The sequence below is a fragment of the Choristoneura fumiferana genome, chromosome 3, assembly GCF_025370935.1.
Source record: "Choristoneura fumiferana chromosome 3, NRCan_CFum_1, whole genome shotgun sequence".
Classification (NCBI taxonomy): Eukaryota; Metazoa; Arthropoda; class Insecta; order Lepidoptera; family Tortricidae; genus Choristoneura; species Choristoneura fumiferana.
The window spans coordinates 15,963,964-15,983,189 of record NC_133474.1 but is presented as its reverse complement, the minus strand read 5'-3'; the positions used below and the strand labels follow the sequence as shown (position 1 = coordinate 15,983,189).

The following is a 19,226-nucleotide window of genomic DNA, read 5'->3' as shown; positions in this document are numbered from 1 at the left end:
TTTCCACTACGCTACTTAAGCGCAGCCAATCCATTTCTTAGTTTGTATTTTCGATACGGTTTCACGGATACCCGTAAAGTAACGAATTTGGAGTTTGAAATAAAAAATACATAAGAACTCCATAAAACCAATCGTAATCAATAAATAATAAAAAATATAATAAGACTCCATAAAACCAATCGTAATCAATACTCTATAAGTACTAATAATATAAAGAGGAAAGATTTGGATTTTTGGATGTTTGTTACGAATTAACTCAAAAACTACTGGACCGATTTTAACAACTCTTTCACTATTAGAATGCTAAATTATTCAAAGTGCCAGCAATATTTATTACCAGAAAAAATGAGTGAGCGGTTGTTATTTCGAGATTATATCCCTATCCCGTGGGAATATCAGGATAAAAAGTAGCCTATGTGTTATTCGAGATGTTCAGCTATCTACACACCAAACTTCATTTTAATCCGTCAGCCGTTGTAACGTGATGGAGTAACATACACACACAAACTTTCGAATTGATAATACACTAGAGTTTACCCGCAGCTTCGCACGCGTAAACTATTCCTGGTAGTTACAATTGAAATTCCGAGATTTTACAAAATTCCCCTGGGGATGCCCAAAATTTAAAATTTTAATTTCACGATTCTAAACCCAGCGGTTAAAATTTCAAGATTTTATCCCTATCCCGTGGGAATATCGGGATAAAAAGTAGCCTATGTATTATTCCAGACGTCCAGCTATGTACGTACCAAATTTCATCCAAATGCGTCCAGCCATTTTAGCGTGAAAGAGTAACAAACATACACTCACACTTTCGCATTTATAATATAAGTAGGATAACTGTTACTTTGTCATCTTATGTGCAGGCCCAAATCCACCTGATCGGGAACATAGTGACGTGGTACGCGGGCTCGTGCGCGGTGGCGGCGTTCGGCGCGCTGCTGGCGTTGCGGGCGCTGCGCGCGCGGCGGCGCGCCTCCCCGCTGGCGGGCCGCGCCGACGCGCGCTTCTCCGCCGCTGCACACGTGCTCTTCTCGGCTACTGGCTGCATTACCCCCCTACTTCTTCCTCGACCGAACCTTTTCCTCCACCATTACCTACCCGCCTACGTCTTCAAAATACTCCTTCTCGCCTTCGTCATCGAGCACGTTTACTATTCCCTGCAGCTCTGGAGCGGACCCGCCCGTTCACCAACCTGTTTGTCATCTGCGTAATCGTCTGGCTCGCGTACGTCGTGGTGACGTTTAAGAAGTTCAGCGTTCTTAATTATGGCAACAGCGATCTGACCGAAACCGAACTCATGAGCCTCCGTTGGAAGGACACTTGGGATTTCATTCTACATAAGAAATAAATTCACATTATTTACTGTGTCATAAAATTAATCCGGAATATTTAAATAGGTGGTTGGGCAAGTCTAAACATCTATGTAAGGGTTCTAAATTAAAAGAAAAAAAAATCCGGAATCAGCAAACTTTAATTGGATTTTTAACATTTTGAACATTGAACGTTTTTGTCGACTATCTTGCAGGTTTTGCCCAATCATTTGATGAAATATTATGACACCTAATGACGTCCCTGACGTCCGACTGTAAATCCAGTACACGCCATTGCGAGTCTCGTCACAAATGTTTACGTTTAAGTATATTTATTTTTTTAAGCATATAGTTGAAATAAGAACCTACCCACAGAGCGTTGCTCGTGAATGGAATTCAGTATTAACATAAAGACGAGTTTAGACTTGAAGAAAAATCGTGCAAGTTGCATAACATTGCGGCGCTCGATTGACCACTACGAGTACATACTCGTTGGCTTTACGGCCTCGCAATGTAATGCAACTTGCACGATTTTTCTTGAAAGTCTAAACTCGGCTTAAAGTACTTTCTCGACTTTAATACTCATTAAGTTTCATCAAATAATGTAAATTAATAGGTTTAAGTAGATAAAAAATTCAATCGAAATGGATCTGGTGGCTATAAGCTTGTTGTAATTTTGTTGCAGTATTTGTACATCATTTTTAAACTATTGTAAGTGTACCTATTCCGTCCAGTGTTCTTTTATAATTTTATAATAAATCTATACAAAAAAACGTTTTTTTTTTCAATTATAATCGTCCCGGGCTACATTAATAGCCACTTAATGAATTGTTTATTTTTAAAGCTCTGCTCATAATATCGACAAGTTCTGAACGAGATATGCAATTCATTTGATATTCCGTAGGTATTCGACTTGTGCTGTTGGCATGTAAGTCGCTATACATACGATATAGTGTTATTTTTTACTTAATTTCGGTGAATACGTATGTAGTGTGCTAGCAATAGGAACAAAACCGCGTGAGTGATTAGTAATCTTTGGTGATAGACTTGCTTGCTACCCACTATAAAAAAGGCTACTATGGCTACTAGTGTCGACCAGTCATCGTCATCGAAACTGCCTTCAACTTCAACAAAGTTAGCTGATGACATGGTTAAAAAGAAAAATTTGTTTTGTTGTAAAATTTATTTCAATAAAGCAATATTAGATAGAAAGCTAGGGTTGCTACATTCCATGGGCTGCACGCGTGAACTGCTACAGACTCCACGGTCAGTGGAATCACTCGCTGTTTCAACACGGCAGTGGTCCCGGCTGCATATCTGTATGAACCTTGCTTCTTGCCCTGCAAATAAAGATAAAATGAAGTTAGATTTCCAGGTTACCAAAGTGGACCAGAATCGCCTGCTCAGAACATGTGATCTCTTCAATCAATGCTCAAATCTAATATTAAAATGACCTTTTTTATACTTCTTTATGTACTCAATGCAGCCAATGTATTTAAAAATGTTTATTTTTGATTTTTAGTCACCTTAACATTAGCTTCTTCAAATGTTCTTAGATATTGTGCTGGTCCTGAGTTGCGAATGACACACAGATCAACATTGGATCCAGAACCAAGTCATTGAAGATACCAGCTGCAATAGCATCTCTGACCAACTTTTGCCCTCTTCCTCGCTCATTTTTGGTTTCCAGCCGATTCAAACACAGACATAGCTGCCAAGGACTGAGCCTGAAACAAGAAAATATAGTTTTTTATTAATTTATTATAGACACATAAATGATTACCAATTAGACATGAAATTCCCTATGATAGTGCTTTCAATTTGAGTTCAAATTTCAATTTGTCTGTATGTTTTTCTTTTTTTTTCGTGTGTTGTTACGCGATAACTCCGCAATTGTGGGCCGAAATTCAAAATATTTTTTTTCTAAAGGACATACTTCTGAGGTGGTCCCATTGTCACCAAGTCAGGATCTGATGATAGGATCTTATCTTAGAAAAATCGTATGCAACCCTCAAATTTTAAAAGCACACCTATACAGCCTTATTCATAAAAAGTTAGAGCCTCCTTGAAGGCTCCTTGAAGGCCCGATGCTAAAAAACATGATTCATAAACGTCTGTTAGCGCTAATCAGTCGATCAAGGCTCTGCTAAAGTTAGAGGACCGTAGACCCTCCTTTATCTCCCTGCTAAGTCACAAAATGGCCGCCACAAGTTTGAACAGCTGACTTTGACAAGAGCAAAAAACCATACCGAAGATATTTATAGTGAAGGCAGGGCTACGCAAAGATTAAAAAAAAAAACTGGAAAATTTATTTTCAGGAATTTGTATTTAAAAATCCTCTAAATTAGCAACAATAATATTAACAATAAATATGAAAAAAAAATAGGATGATTAACATAATTATGGCTTTTTGCACAACATAAACATGCGGATCGGAAATGGCGGGAAAACAAACATCTCGCTTTTTATTTTTTTTCCTGCTAATTTGCTGTCACTGCTGTATTTTTTTTTTTAAATTATCGATTAGGCCATTTTTTGTCTTTGATTTGTCAAGGTGGGCAACATAACGCGTCTAATCCGTCTATCAGCACTAATCAGCAGCTCAACACTAGCAGACTGCTAGCAAGCGTTTATGAATCATACTTCTTGACAACCGTCTATTAAGCTTAATCAGTCTGCTAAGTAACAGACCGATCAAACCTCAATTAAGGTTTTTTTATGAATAAGGCTGATAGTGTTTGGCATTTTTAACACCAAGTCAAGTATTACAATATTTTAGTCTATCGCGGTCATTACTAATTTAATGAATTAAATTCGGGTTTTGGTTCCCCGCCGCCAAGTGTGCAACTTGTCAGGAAGAGGGTAGATTGGTTGCATCCAATTTATTTTTCTGACTGACAGTTATACCAGCATATCCACAATTCTCCAGTTGTCTCATGATCATGGCATATGCAACTGTGCAGAAATATCAAGCTTCAGTAAAATCAAGGTACAGGGAACAAAACCCAAATTTAATTCATAAAATAAGTCAAGTATATACATTCAGAAAGTATCATTTGGTGAACTGGACCTGATGAAGAAGACTGTAGGTACCAGTACTCTGTTATAAAATAATTTAACTATGCATGTTTGGGCTTAATGGAATCTTTGTGAGATGCACTTTGGCTACAAATCACTAAAAACCATATAAAAAAATGGAACCAACTACAAAAACCTTGAAAATTATTTTCTGCTTATATGAAGTTGGTGCCTCAGCATGAGCCAGCAGGAGTGATTGAAGCACAATATAAAGTATATAGGTGAGGTAGACGACTATAGGCCCACTCCAGCTGGCTCAAGCTGAGGCACCGACTTCATACTGGTAGAAAATTATTTTCATGATTTATAGTAGTCAGTTTAATTTTTTTTGGTTTGTGGTTTTCATACAAATTTGTAGGTATCTCATATCCAGTGTTAGCAGAGTATCTTCTAAATAAAATGTTTGCAGTGTGGAGTAATTTTAAATCTTTTTTGATTATCTGTACAGACTGTTCTGACTTTTCTTATTGGTTGTAAGCACCACCCACCAAATATACCTTCATGCCAAATTTACAGTTTCTAAGACAATACTTTATATTTTATATTTCCCCTGTAATTTGTAAGGAAACACTTTTTTTAATGACTGCATTTACTTCAAAAAACTTGGACATAATCTAAAATCTACCAAATAGTCAAAAACGTCACTTGGCCAATTTTTGACTTATGCAGTATTGTCATATAAGCAACACTATGTTGGTGCCAGACTCTGGTGATCAATATCACTTCATGATTAAGATTGAGTTTTCCTATACTCCTGTACATACCCATGGTTGCATAGGGCAGCTTGTCAACAGATCCATGAGGGTAAATGCAGTAGATGTGAGGTCCAGTGCGGTCGACTCCACCGAGTACGAGCGCGGCGCCGATGTGGCCCTGGTAGCGGAACAGCATACGCTTGAGCAGCGTGGCGGCCGTGCTGACTGGCACCGTGCGCCCCGTGTGCAGCCGCTGCAGCTCCAGCTGAGACGCCACCGTCGCCGTCGTCATCTCTGTGTCCGCCGCCGTCCCCGCCCCACAACAGTACATGTTCCCCGCCAAGTAATGAATCTTTTCGCAGTTCTTGTCCGAAACTATTGTGTTCTCAGTGGCGCGAGTATCGGCACCCAGAATAACACCGTCAGCGTAAATTATACCCACGATGGTTGTACCAGTCTTTGTCGCCTTCGGAGCCGGGAAACCTTTTTGTTCGAGGAATGCATTCCTGAAAGTGATACGAACAATAAACAAACGACATTTCGTTTATGAAGATGAACAGGAAAAATGTCGCTCTTCAGATATAACTTACCGCTGAAAGTTTTCAAATGAAAATCCTGGAGCTGGAATTTCCGGTGCCAAAACTGAAGCCATGTTTAGTTCTTTATATTATCTATAATTTCAGAATGTCTTTTTCAGTAATTCGTAATGTAATGCAAAATTTGTGAAAAATGTGATGACTTGCACCGCTTGTCAAAACCTTGGTTTGGTGTTTGTCCACAGATAAAGTAGTAAATATATTCATGACTCCGTGACATTCAATAAATTTTAAATTTTAGGCAGTGCTTAAAACCGTGTGTCAAATAGATCAAAACATAGCATCGTCTTTTTTCAACTGGCAATTTAGTTGCGACGAGGCTACACGTCATTGGCTGATAGTAGTAATGTATTTTTTTGGAACATTTTAAGTCTTATTGCAATGAAAAAAAAGCTATATTTCATCACTGAGCTAAGTAGATATGCTTTTTTCAAACTACGTAAAACTAGACGACCAATAGGGAGTGGACGAATTGTCTTCACACGCCTCTATTATTTTCTGTCAAATTTACGTCAAAATTCCGGACTAAACGCGATGTTTAGCGGATTTCGTACAGAATTTTCGTAGAATTTAATAAAATTAGTTCCTAAGTAGCAAAATGTTAACGAATTCCGTATATGTGATTTTAGTTTATTTAGTTTCGACTGCGGTCATAGTGCTAGCAGGCCGTGACTTTTATCAAATACTCGGCGTGTCTCGTTCGGCCAGCACGAATGAAATCAAAAAAGCTTACAGAAAATTAGCAAAGGCGCTGCACCCGGACAAGAATCAGGATGATCCAAATGCGTCGAATAAGTTCCAAGACTTAGGGGCAGCGTACGAAGCGCTGTCGGACCCTGAGAAGCGCGAGTTGTACGACCGCTGCGGGGAGGATTGTCTGAAGAAAGAGGGAATGATGAACAATAACGACCCCTTCGCGAGTTTCTTCGGAGACTTCGGGTTCCACTTCGGTGGCGAGCCACAGCAGCACGAGACGCCGCGGGGCGCCGACATCACCATGCAGCTTTCAGTCTCGCTAGAAGAACTTTACAACGGCAATTTCATTGAGGTCTGTTATTACGAGACACAGATTCTTGGTTGACCTTAAGTGTTTATTACCTTATTATGGGAATAACATACTTCACTAATATGGCAGACATGAATATGTTTCACTTACATTTTCGTTTTTTTTCAATAAATTTTGTAATCTACAGATAACCAGAAATAAACCAGTGATCAAGCCAGCGTCAGGCACACGCAAGTGTAATTGCCGACAAGAGATGGTGACCCGTAACCTTGGGCCAGGCCGCTTCCAAATGATGCAGCAGACAGTTTGTGATGAATGCCCTAATGTCAAGTTTGTCAATGAAGAAAGGCTGCTGGAAATTGAGGTATGTTTTTGATTTCATATTTATAGTCAACACTGGGTTTTGTAGAAAACATAAAAACTTCTCACTGTGCTTGGTCATGGTTGCTTACAAAAATTCCTCATTGAATGGGATCTCGGAATTTCCCTGTTTTAAATTGTAATTCTTACAATTAACTAAGTAGAGGTTCAGGGCCGGATTTAGAGGTCTGGATCGGAGGCCAAGATGAATAGTATTTTTAATATTTAAGTCCTCAACAACATAAATATTCTTCATTATAAGTACTCACAAAAAAAAAACAAGTCCATTTGATGTAAGGGCTGACTTATTATGGAAACCTGACTTTGGTCTTTGGCATGAATATACTTCAATATATCATTCACGCGGACAGTGGTAAATAAAAAATCAACTCCATGTCTTAATAATATTGCATTGTCATCGGATTTACACATGCGTGTAAAATTTCAGCTCAATCGGTTGTTCTAACTATCATTACACTGCAAATAAATATAATGCTTATAATAAGTTTTTGTTAAAAAAAACATTTTTTATACAAGCTTTATTTGCCGAATGTACTTTATGTTGACTGTACTTGCATTGTCATCTAAACTACATATCTGTACCAAATTTCAAGTCGGTACTATTAACTATTGAGGAGTTCCCTCCTGCAGAGACGATCCTGGGAGGACCACCAAGATGTCACTACCAGATTATTGTATTGTCACCAAATTTACATAAGTATGCCAAATTTCAAGTCGATCGGACCACTGGAAGTGGGTCAAAATTTGCTTCCAAGATTTGACCCAAACAAACAGGGCAAGCTAAAGAAAAGCTTCTAAAATATCGCCGAAATGTAAGCCCTTGTGCAAATATTTCGAATAAAAACAATTTGAATTCTCATCCTCTTTGGTTCTGGCTGTTTACTTCTGAAACCACTGCCCGAGCCGCGCCGCGCGCGGCTTAAAAAGCGGCTTGCCCCGGAACGCATATTTGTCATAATTAATTTCAGATATTGCAAAATATTCACAAAATTATTCTAATTATAAATAAACCCGCGTAGCTCACCCAAAAACTATGAGATTTGACATTTCGGAGACCTCACGCTACACTAGCGCCTCTAGTGGCGAATTCATACGCGATAGCCCTCATTCGGTGGACTTCGTATGTTGTGTAATTAAATAATAAGAAGCTCGACAGTGTGAATAAATTTTAAACTGTAGTATATAAGTGGGTACGTTACTTTGTTATTGCTTAGATATAAGGTAGTTTAAGAACGATCATGTGACGTCAGTCCGGAATAAATCGTCTTGCCGTACACACGTCTCTTCATTGCGCTCCTGGTTTGCTACCTACACTTCAGTAGCGACAGGCTAATAAAACATTCGTGCTAATTCGCGTGCATAAGAACTTGTAAATAGTGTAAAATACTTAGTATGATTTTCTTAGTGTAAAAAACAATAGGTAAATATAGTGATTAGTACAGTGTGGGTTTGGCAAGCGCTTTATCAAAGTTGGCTTCATTGAGGCTTGTGGTTAATTTATGAACTTTATTAATTTTGCACAAAAACGAATAAACCACACAATCAGACAGTCACTATATTATATTATCGAAGCTTTTATAAAACATCATTAAAATCGCATTAGTACATCGCAATAGACGTTGCTAGGCGACTCGGACGTCAAGCAACCAAAAAACGCCGAAAAAAACACGTTTCTTGTATGACGACCCCCTATTATTTGTAACTTTATTTTATTTTTAGTATTTGTTGTTATAGCGGCCACAGTAATACATAATCTGTGAAAATTTCAAGTTTCCAACTTTTACGGCTTAAGAGATAGAGCCTTGTGACAGACGAACAGACAGACAGACAGGCAGGCAGACAGACAGCGGAGTCTCAGTAATAGGGTCCCGTTGGCACCCTTTGGGTACGGAACCCTAAAAACTACGCGGAGCGCGGAGCGATGGAAAATGACGTCACACGCTGTCACGTACGTAGCTGTTGGCGGGACGCGATATTTATGCGAACTTTGAGTGCGTATAAAATCATAACTACTTGGTATTTTTGAATGAAAAAAAAAACAAATGTATTTGTGTATATAAAAGCTTTACTGTAACAAAGCTTTCAAGTGATTTTGCACACCTATTATAACATTCTTCATTATGTTTGTACAAATTACTATATGCACAAAGTAGATAATATAACAGAGACACCACCTAGTAGGTACAAGCAAATGATATCACCCTATAGTATTCAACTGGCTATTTTTCTTTCCTTCGATTTTCCAATAGATGGCACCAGTGAGCACAAGTAACACGACACGTATTGCCATCTAGTGAGACACTAAGATACGGTACACTGACAACAATCAACAAGCTCACCAACTGAGCCTAGACGAGTAGAGATACGCATGATGTCTCTGTCTTATTTACTTCGTTAGAAGAGATGGCATGTTTCTCTTAAATAGTTTCGACGAATGTGTGCAAGCGCGGGGCACCCAGCAAGCGCATTCCGGTTATTCGCCATCTAGCGTCACAATTGCAAAACACTACGAAAGCCTCATAGCTGAAATGTAGCCACATGTAGCCTATATTTACGTATTCTGAATTTATTATTTTTATGGTGTTTCTTATCTTCAAATTAAGGAGTTGAATTAAGGTTGATGTGAAGTTGTGTTTATAAAATATGCTAGTCTTTATTTTAATCTCAATATTTCTACTTAATTCGGCTTGTTCACATTTTATAATTTACAAACGTTAATGGTAGTGCTATCTATTGCTTTATGTAAAGGTAAAACGGCGGAAAAAAATATAAAAGGAAAAGTTGTTACACTAGTAGTGTTCCTTTGATATTTTTTCGCTGTTTTACCTATGCCAGTACTTACTACCTACCTACTTTTACCTGTAGCCCCGGATGCCCTCCCCTAAATCTGGCCCTGTTGAGGTTATCACTTGCCACTATTAAAATATATGGAAAAAGTTTAGTTTAGGTTTTGACAAAAACCTCTTTTTTGCCATATCGAAAATACACCTCTAACCTCTAACCTCTTTTTTGCCATTTTAGGTGGAAGTTGGTGCTCCAGATGGCCACAAGTCGCGGCTTCGTGGTGAAGGGGAACCACACGTGGATGGAGAGCCGGGAGACCTCATCATCGAGCTCCACACAGAAAAGCATGCCCGATTCACTCGCAAGGGGGATGATCTCTACACCAACATTACCATATCTTTACAGGTACGTTTTGAAATAAATGATTGCTTTATTTTTATCTGACTGCCCCAAGGAGGGTTATGTTTTTAACAACAATAATATTTTACTAGATGAAAACCCGGCTTCGCTCGGGTAAAATGTAGACTCATAATAATATGTTTGAAAAAAATTTTTGCCAGTAAAGACTGTCGTACTTATCGAAAAATCTGACGTATATTCCCAGCCTTAATTATTATCACAAACACTTTAACGGCTAACCTACGTATCGGTATTTCACCAGTAGATATTTCTCCTAAATCTTATTTGCCCAAATAACTACGTAGTCAGTCCCAAAGTTCTGTCACAAATGAAAATAATGATAAAAACAAAAGTACCAATCAGTTTTTAATAAATTATATACCAATTTAAAGTATATTTAATAAAAAAATAAATTTAAGTACTTAAAATTATTCAAAATGACTTCCTTTGTTTTTAATACAGGCCCTTAATCGGCGCAGCCAGTCGTCTATCGCAGCACGCACCATTTTCATGTCTATTTCAGCGACTGCTTTTCTTAAAGATGACTTCAGGCTCTCCAAATTTTTATGGGGTTTAGCACAGACCTTCCCCTCTAAGACCTGCCAAATTTTAAAGTCCAGAGGATTAAGGTTCGGACTGGAGGAAGGCCAATCTTCGTGTCTTATAAAGTCGATTTTTTGACGGCCAAACCAGGCTTGAGTGGTCTTGGCTTTGTGTGCTGGCGCAGAATCCTGCTGGAACACAAAATTATGACCTGAAAATAGCGTGTTGGGCAGATCTTTGACATGCTTATCCAAAACCGTCTCTTGGTACACTTTCGCACTGATTTTGACCCCTTTTTCGCAAAAATAAACCTCAGTTGGCCCGTAATAAGATCAGAGAATACTCTTCAGAGCTCCTAGCGTACACTCTATCATTATGTTTATTGTACTTCTCTTCAATATCGAAAATCTTTTCGTCTGTAAAGAGGATATCACGGTGTCGATTTTTCGCGTACCGCTTTAACAACTTCCGGGATCTTTTAAACCTTATTGTTTTTAGACGGGCATTAAGTAAGTGCCCACTCTATTTTTTGTATGCTCGCAGACTAAGATCTTCGTTTAAAACCTTTTTGACGGTTTTTCTACTGACACCATCTGCAAAGCCATCAACTTCTGTTTTCGGACAGGATTTCTTGCTATGAGTGCCTTGATTGCTTTGATCACTGCTGGTGTTCGTACGGAGCGAGGCCGGCCAATTCTTTTCTTATCCTCAACACTGGAGACTTCATTGTACCTGTCAATCGTACGGTACACAAACCTAAGCGTTATATTTACATTTTTGAGCAACTTGAAAATGGTACTTGGCGAGTGCCCACAGCGGTGCAATGCTAAAACAGCTATTCGGTTTTCTTTCAACGTCCACTCCATCGTGAGAAATTGCAGCGAATGACTGTTTATTGTTTTAAAATAATTGACAAACATTCAAAAATGGAATTCAATCAAATTTTCTTAAAATCATGTTTTAAATTTAAAAATAATGTGCCAGTGACAGAACTTTGGGACCGACTACGTATGTCTGTCTCATAATCAAAGAAATTAGACCTAAAGGGCCCCATATAAGGTACGATCCGTCTGTACGATCGATCTGATGAAAATCGACGAATCGTACCGTGTGTGGGACCCTTAAGAGGTCACAATGGAGAACGAAATGCAAACCTGTGACACGTGATGACGTGACACTAACGCCACTTTGATGTAGTCACCAACAGTATAATATTGCACAATTTCAAATTTATTGGACCCATTTATCACTCATATTTCACTTACTTCAAAATATTAGAACAATCCCCACAAAAACATAATTTTCTATTGTTTGGACAAAAGTATAAAACACAAGTATAGCTAATTCCTTATCTCACTGTAATCAAGTTTACTGCTAACCACAGTTGATTAAATGTGAAATATTAATTGGGTGAATATTCTCACCTTGAGCAATTTGCTTGATAAGAGTATTGCTTTTAGTACTTACACTATTATTTTCAATTTATTTAGTTCCATTTATGTAGATACCAGGTGGTATCAATATGGTATGTAGAAATATAACACTGCATAGCCAATCCATTGCCACACCAACACAATAGTTTGCTGCCAATATTGTATTGGCAAGTTTATATCCCATGTTACTCCATCTGAGAGCAGGTGTTTGAGGTATTTAATTGTGCAAAATTCAAGGACTGAATCCTATCAATTCATTTCATTTTTTTATTTTTTTTTTATTAATTTTATGTATGTTATGAATGAATCAAAGATTAAGTTTTTAGTCCATGTTTTTTTAATCCCAGTTTCCTTTTTTTAAGGGGAATGAGTACAAGCTAGTTTTTTTTTAATTATTATTTCAGTACCTAATGAAAACTAACCAAAACTATATGGTTTTATAGTCCTCGAATTTCGCACACTACCGTCCGTCCGTACTGTCGTGTTGACAGGTGTCCATGGGCGGCGGTGATTGCTTCCCATCAGGTGACCCGCATGCTCATTTTCCTCCTCTTATATAAAAAACCTACTTCCATTAGCTGCTCCACCATGACCCTGATAATGACTGAATAGTGATTTTATCTTTATCGTCATGCAGAATATATATACATAATGTATAGAACACCAAACTACTTTTAAAGCACTAATTATTTTCGAACAAATAGTTTTGCAGTGGCAGGTTATTATGGTAAAACATTTTATTTGGATGCAAATACTTATACATATAAATAAGATGAATTCGCGCATCACTTCAGCACTGCTGTACCTATTTGGTTAATTCTTTTTTTGCTGTTTTTGTGATGGTCAGGTGAAGGTTTATATGAAATAAATTGGTTGACAAATCGTATGCAATCTTACTAAATTAGTTTCTCATGACCAGTTCAGTGTATAATACCTAATTGTACGTACAGTAAGCATCAAAATGAAGGACAACTTTTTTCACTTCCAACCTTGTATGACGAGTACAACATTGGAAGGAATTACTGTTTTTAATTGCATTAACAACAATTTTGGTTATCCCAGTCCCAGCCTGTTACATGTATTGAGTATGGTTATTATAATTATGACCTGTAACTTTTAAAATTAATATAGGTACTTTAATAGATACAATATAATAGATATGCTACTCTTGGTCGTCAATGTTGAGTTTTGCATTAAGCATCCGTTACTTAGCTTACCTATGTTATTCCAGGATGCCCTGACCGGGTTCACACTGGAGCTGAAACACCTGGACGGGCACACGGTTTCCGTGACGCGCGACAAGGTGACGTGGGCGGGCGCGCGCGTGCGCAAGAAGGGCGAGGGAATGCCTAACTTCGAAAACAACAACCTACATGGGAACCTGTACATCACCTTCGACATTGACTTCCCCAAACAAGACTTCAGTGATCAGGAAAAAGAAGGTATGTAGCTACCATGCATAGAACAAGTGACTTATCATATCCATATCACACAAGAAGGACCTCTTATTAACTAGACCAGTGGGGAAGCTTAATAATATCAGATTAGTGACGATTTTCATACGATTTAGCACAAATTTAACAAGTTTATTAATTACAGTTAATTTACTTCTTTCTGCGGCAGTAAATCGCGCTGCACAGAGTTAAAATTTTAAATATCAGCAAGCATTTTAAAATTTTTGCTATAAACATTAAAGACGAAATTTTTAAATGGCTATTTTGTTTCAGCTCTTCGGAAGATACTCCAGCAGTCACCAAATAACAAAGTGTATAATGGACTTTAGTAGTCATAATTGCAGATTTAATTTATTGAAATAGTAGAATTGAATGCAATGGTGTGAACAAAGTCTTGTTTGAGTAAAGTCAGTGATATGTGGATGGCAAGAATATTGTGATTGTTTTTGTAAAATTAAACTTGATAACAATAAAAGAAGATTTTTCATTTCATTATTATAATGTATATTGTGAAGGGTATGAAAAAAGAACAAATAACAAAAAATACATAACATTTATTGATCTTGGCAATAGGCATGGCGTATTACTAGGGTGTCCACTAGAAATCTAAAAATAAATCCCTGACTTTTCCTTGACCACATTTCTAATCTAAATTTCCCTGAACAATCATGAACATTTCAAAGCAGGTTATATGTTTTTTTTTACTGCCCGAGATACTAAGCTAGACCCAATGATGGGAATTCACTGCACACCGAATGTGCTCACTTTTTCGTTGTTTGTTTTTTTTAAATACCACTATTTAATACGTCGCCCAGAACTGAAACGACTGGTGACAAAATATCGAGCTAAGTTTTGGGAAATCACGAGTATTTTCCCTGACTTTTTGGATTTCTAGCAATTGTCCCCGACTTTCCCTGACCACCTTGGGCTTCCCTAACTTTTCCCTGACTTTTCAGAAAGCGGCCACCCTGATTACTTAACACAAAATGCATACTCAATCAATTAATAAATAATGTTAACCATAATACAAATAGTATTCAGAAAACGGCTGGATTGACGCACAGCGCAAAAATAAACCAGTGATCAAAATAAATATTACGTAACTGGGTGGGGCTTTGAAGCGTTTTGACCGTAGTATCCCGTGTATTACGAAATCTAAGGATTACGTCCATGAACTAAAATCAATTACAGTTATGCGACCCGCGGTGGTGGTGATATTTTGTTGACGAATATAATTACTAGTCTTATTTTAGTAAAACACAGGATACGGCGGTTGAAACGCTTCAGAGCCTTACCAAACATGAGAATTAAGGATTTATTTATTTATTGAGGTGTTCTAGGTACAGCGTTACCATAGTTTACAGAGTGAATCTTAAGGCCAATAACAGAACTCCAATAATACAACTATAAAAACTGAGTAGGAGAAAACGTACCTACAACAATAAGAAAAAAAAGGAACTTAATAGGAAATAACGAACAATAATAAAATGTGTGTGTGCGTGTTTGTATGTTACCAGGGAATACTTTTCACAATTGAAAATTTGAATTTATTCTTGATGTGGCAAAGGGGTCCACATCTTGAAAGGACTTAGCGTACAACCCTAGTTAGTAATTGAGTTCTGGGCGTAGTTGGTTCGTTAAAAGCTTAGAGCAACGCGGGCTTCCTACGGAAGGGAGAAGCCATTCGCCGCATTCCCCTCTGTCAAAGTACAGGCCCAACTGGGCATACGAATTTTATAAAACAAGGCGCGCTCGGATTTCAAACTAGACCGAATCGAGTCCCGCGAGTGAACGCTGCAGTGCTAAAAATGCCGACTTGTTCAGTTTTCTGCTGTAAAAAGAGATCTGGGACATCAAGCTTGCAAAAAGATGGTGTTACATTTCACATGGGGGACCAAACGCAACTGGCATATTTAAGTGCGCTGCGGACATATGCACAAAAAACATTCTTTATGCATGCAAGATGCATGGGCTGACAAACTCTCATGACGAAACCGAAACTCTTATATGCCTTATTACTTATAATGTCTATGTGCTCGCCCAGAGTAAGTCTTTGATCCAACTGTACCCCAAGGTCTCGGACCGAGTTTACTTTTGTATAGAAGATCCCTGTATAGTATAAGGAAAGTCAACAGTACAACACTTACAAAGGATAAGAATACAAAGAATAAAACATTTTCATGGATATCTTTATTTTTATGATGTTTCCTAATGTCCATATCTTTTAAATTCAATATCAATATCTTTATCTACCTGCTTAACAAAGTTCTACTAGAATGGCACTTAAAATCTGTAAATAAATCAAAAATAAAACTATGACTAAACAAGTGAATTAATTCATAATAGTCTACACAACTCGGACGCATATTTGAAGCAAATTATGCATCCGTCTTAAGGTGGAACGATTTCCATACTAATTTATTTTTCCAACCATGTGCACTTGAAAGATTATTTGAAACTAAAATCACATCTCTTAACGTTTATTTCGTTCTTTAATTGCGGCATTCTTTAATTATGTAAAGAAAGCTTTTGATTAATAGCTTAATCTAGATGATAATTTTAGTTCATATTTGTCAATATGTGAGTGGACGGCGACAGTATCGTACGCCAAAGGCTCGGTAGTAGTGTGCGTTGCGGCTAATTCGCCAAGTCGCCGTCAATTCGAAGCTAGGCGCCACTGTCAGTTTACGTTTGATTTGTCTGATCAAAATCAAATAATAATTAATAACCATTTTGAAGCACGTGCCCTTTTTTAAATATTTTTGCTGGCCATCGGTACAAATCCCTTCGATCAAAAGACTGAAGCGAAAAGAACAAATGCGTTGCCAATTTTTTTAATTTCCGTAAGAATTATTTCTTTCGAAAAGAAAAAATTGCGTTGCACGTACGGTCAAGGACTTAAATTTATGAATGAACTAAAATAATTTCCTTGCTCACCCGCGACCTTACGATAGCTAAGCTTATGCAAAATATGCGTGTTCATGCAGTTCCTCCACCTCCACACTGTAAGAACACACACAAATCACACAAACCCATCTATCAACCGTACACCATGCTACCAGTTGTTGTTAGACTCACAACAACACAACCAACAACAACTCTAGCAACTGGTAGCATGGTGTACGGTTGTGTCACTCTGAAAATGAGTCTTGGTTGAGTTCGAAACGCGTCAGTGTAGTGTGGTGGTGGTGATAGATGGGTTTGTGTGATTTGTGTGTGTTCTTACAGTGTGGAGGTGGAGGAACTGCATGAACACGCATATTTTGCATAAGCTTAGCTATCGTAAGGTCGCGGGTGAGCAAGGAAATTATTTTAGTTCATTGATATGGACCTCCGCAAAGTAACGCCTGATTCAATAAATTATTTAAATTTATGAGCCACCATGGAACCATTTCACAGTAAACGTCATAGTGACATCGTATTAATTAACAAGGAAATTGACTTTTCATATGACAAGGTTCCACGGTGGCTCATGAATTAAAGTCCTCGACCGTACTTCATCATCATCATCATCAGCCTCTAGCAGTCCACTGCGGGACATAGGCCTCCCCCAAAGAGCGCCATTGCGCCTTGTCCTCGGCTAGACGCACCCAGCTTCTACCAGCAGCCATTCGTGGATCGTCACCGACCGTGCGTACCTACTAACAAATAAGTATGGAAAATTGCATATACAGTCAAACCATTTGCTTCCTGACCCACCGTAGAACGCTCTCACAGTAAATGTCATAATAAATTCCCTTGTCAAGCAATGCGATGTCACTATGACTTTTTCTATGAAAAGGTTCCACAGTGGGTCACGATTCCGTGGGTTCGATAGTACGTCTTATAAATAAGGAATATCACTGCAATTTTCTGCCGTCAGAGTGCAGCACTAGCACTAAGTGTTAATGGTTTTTTGAGTATCTTAAAATGTCCGTAGGAAGCCATAATAGCATATTATTTCAATTCAATTTTTGGAAATATAGCTCTATCGTTATTATCGATGTAAATATCATGTTATTTTGTTACTCATAAAAAAAATATCATGATTTCTGTAGGTACTAATACTCTTTGGATAAAATATAAAGAGAACTGACGTTGTCATTTGGAATATGTACAGTAAAAGTAAAAAAAGAAAAACAAAAACATCTCAACTGTCAAGTCAAACTGCGATTTTCTAATTCGCTATCGATGAAGCTATAGTTTCAAGAGAATTAAATTGTAATTCGCATTGCACTATGGAGCCACGAACTTCGCGAAAAGACTATAAAAATCATCATTACTCTGGTCCCAGGAAAAATCGAAAACGAGTTCAGGGACAAATGAAACGTTATCACGGAGAAATCAAAAGGTAAGTACCGTGGAAACCATATTGCAGATTGTGGCGTTATTTCGAAAACATAACCTGGCTAATCTGCTTGTTGTTGCAGTCGTAATGAAGTATGGTGCAAAAAAAGGAAAATGGATGACGATCCCAACATTAATTCGAGTTCTGCGTAAGTGAAACATAAATATCCTTCACACATATAGTATATAGGTAATATTATAAATTTGAAAGCTTCTTCCATTGGTTGGCAATCAAGTACTGTCCGCTTCAAGCGGAACATTTTCCCACGCATGACTAAACTATGGAACCAGCTTCCCGGGACGGCATTCCCAGAGCGGTACAGCTTAGGGATCTTAGCCTATCAATCTCGCAACGGGCCGGCAACGCACCTGTGATACCCCTCGTTTTACCGGTGCCCATGAGCGGCGATGATTGCTTCCCACCAGGTGACCCGAATACATTTCAAATTTACCACGAGCTTTGCGGTGAAGGAAAACATCGTGAGGAAACCTGCACAAACCTGCGAAGCAATTCAATGGTGTGTGTGAAGTTCCCAATCCGCACTGGGCCCGCGTGGGAACTATGGCCCAAGCCCTCTTGTTCTGAGAGGAGGCCTGTGCCCAGCAGTGGGACGTATATAGGCTGGGATGATGATGATGAGGTGACCCGAATACTTGTTTCCCCTCTTATATGAAAAAAATAAAAGGTCACGACTGATTGGGATGAAATTTGGTATGTAGATAGCTGGGCGTGTAAAGTGAAAGCTCCTTCTTATCACGATATATACCCACGAGATCGGGATAAAATACCAAAATTTCAGCCGATACGAATTTTTATTGAATTTATTGAATCAGTGTTACTTTGCATAGGCCCATATATCAATAATTTTTTACAGTGAGGAGGTGGAAGAACGCATGAACATGCACATCCATACTAATATTATAAATACGAAAAGTGTGTATTTGTATGTTTCTCCGTCTTTCACGTCGAAAGAGAGCTATGGATCAACGTGATTTTTGGCATAGAGATAGTTTATGGGCCAAAGAGTGACATAGGCTACTTTTTATCCCGGAGAAATGCTCAGTTCCCGAGGGAACGGCGCACGATCACCGAATTCCACGCGTGCGAAGCCGCGGGCAAAAGCTAGTCTTGCATAAATGTAGCTATCATATAAGGTCGCGGGTGAGCAAAGTAATTGTTTCAGTTCATTCATATTACAAATTGACCGTGGGTATTTT

General features: G+C 38.2%; 1 protein-coding gene and 1 pseudogene across 1 annotated transcript; one reads left to right on the top strand and one right to left on the bottom strand.

Moving 5' to 3' along the window:
• Positions 1-1,153: 1,153 nt before the first annotated feature.
• LOC141426108 (proteasome subunit beta type-7-like) lies at positions 1,154-5,879 on the bottom strand (annotated as a pseudogene).
• Positions 5,880-6,166: 287 nt separating this feature from the next.
• On the top strand, positions 6,167-14,177 carry LOC141426753 (dnaJ homolog shv-like). Its single transcript, XM_074085895.1, has 5 exons — positions 6,167-6,730; positions 6,876-7,052; positions 10,091-10,258; positions 13,460-13,670; positions 13,956-14,177. Exons 1-5 carry the CDS (start codon positions 6,281-6,283, stop codon positions 14,009-14,011), a joined length of 1,062 nt encoding a protein of 353 aa, XP_073941996.1. The 5' UTR covers positions 6,167-6,280; the 3' UTR covers positions 14,012-14,177.
• Positions 14,178-19,226: the final 5,049 nt, after the last annotated feature.

Coding starts and splice junctions, on each gene's coding strand:
- LOC141426753 (XM_074085895.1), top strand. CDS start 6,281: ATGTTAACGAATTCCGTATATGTGATTTTAGTTTATTTAGTTTCGACT. Junction 6,731..6,875: donor ACAACGGCAATTTCATTGAG/GTCTGTTATTAC, acceptor TGTAATCTACAG/ATAACCAGAAATAAACCAGT. Junction 13,671..13,955: donor CAGTGATCAGGAAAAAGAAG/GTATGTAGCTAC, acceptor ATTTTGTTTCAG/CTCTTCGGAAGATACTCCAG.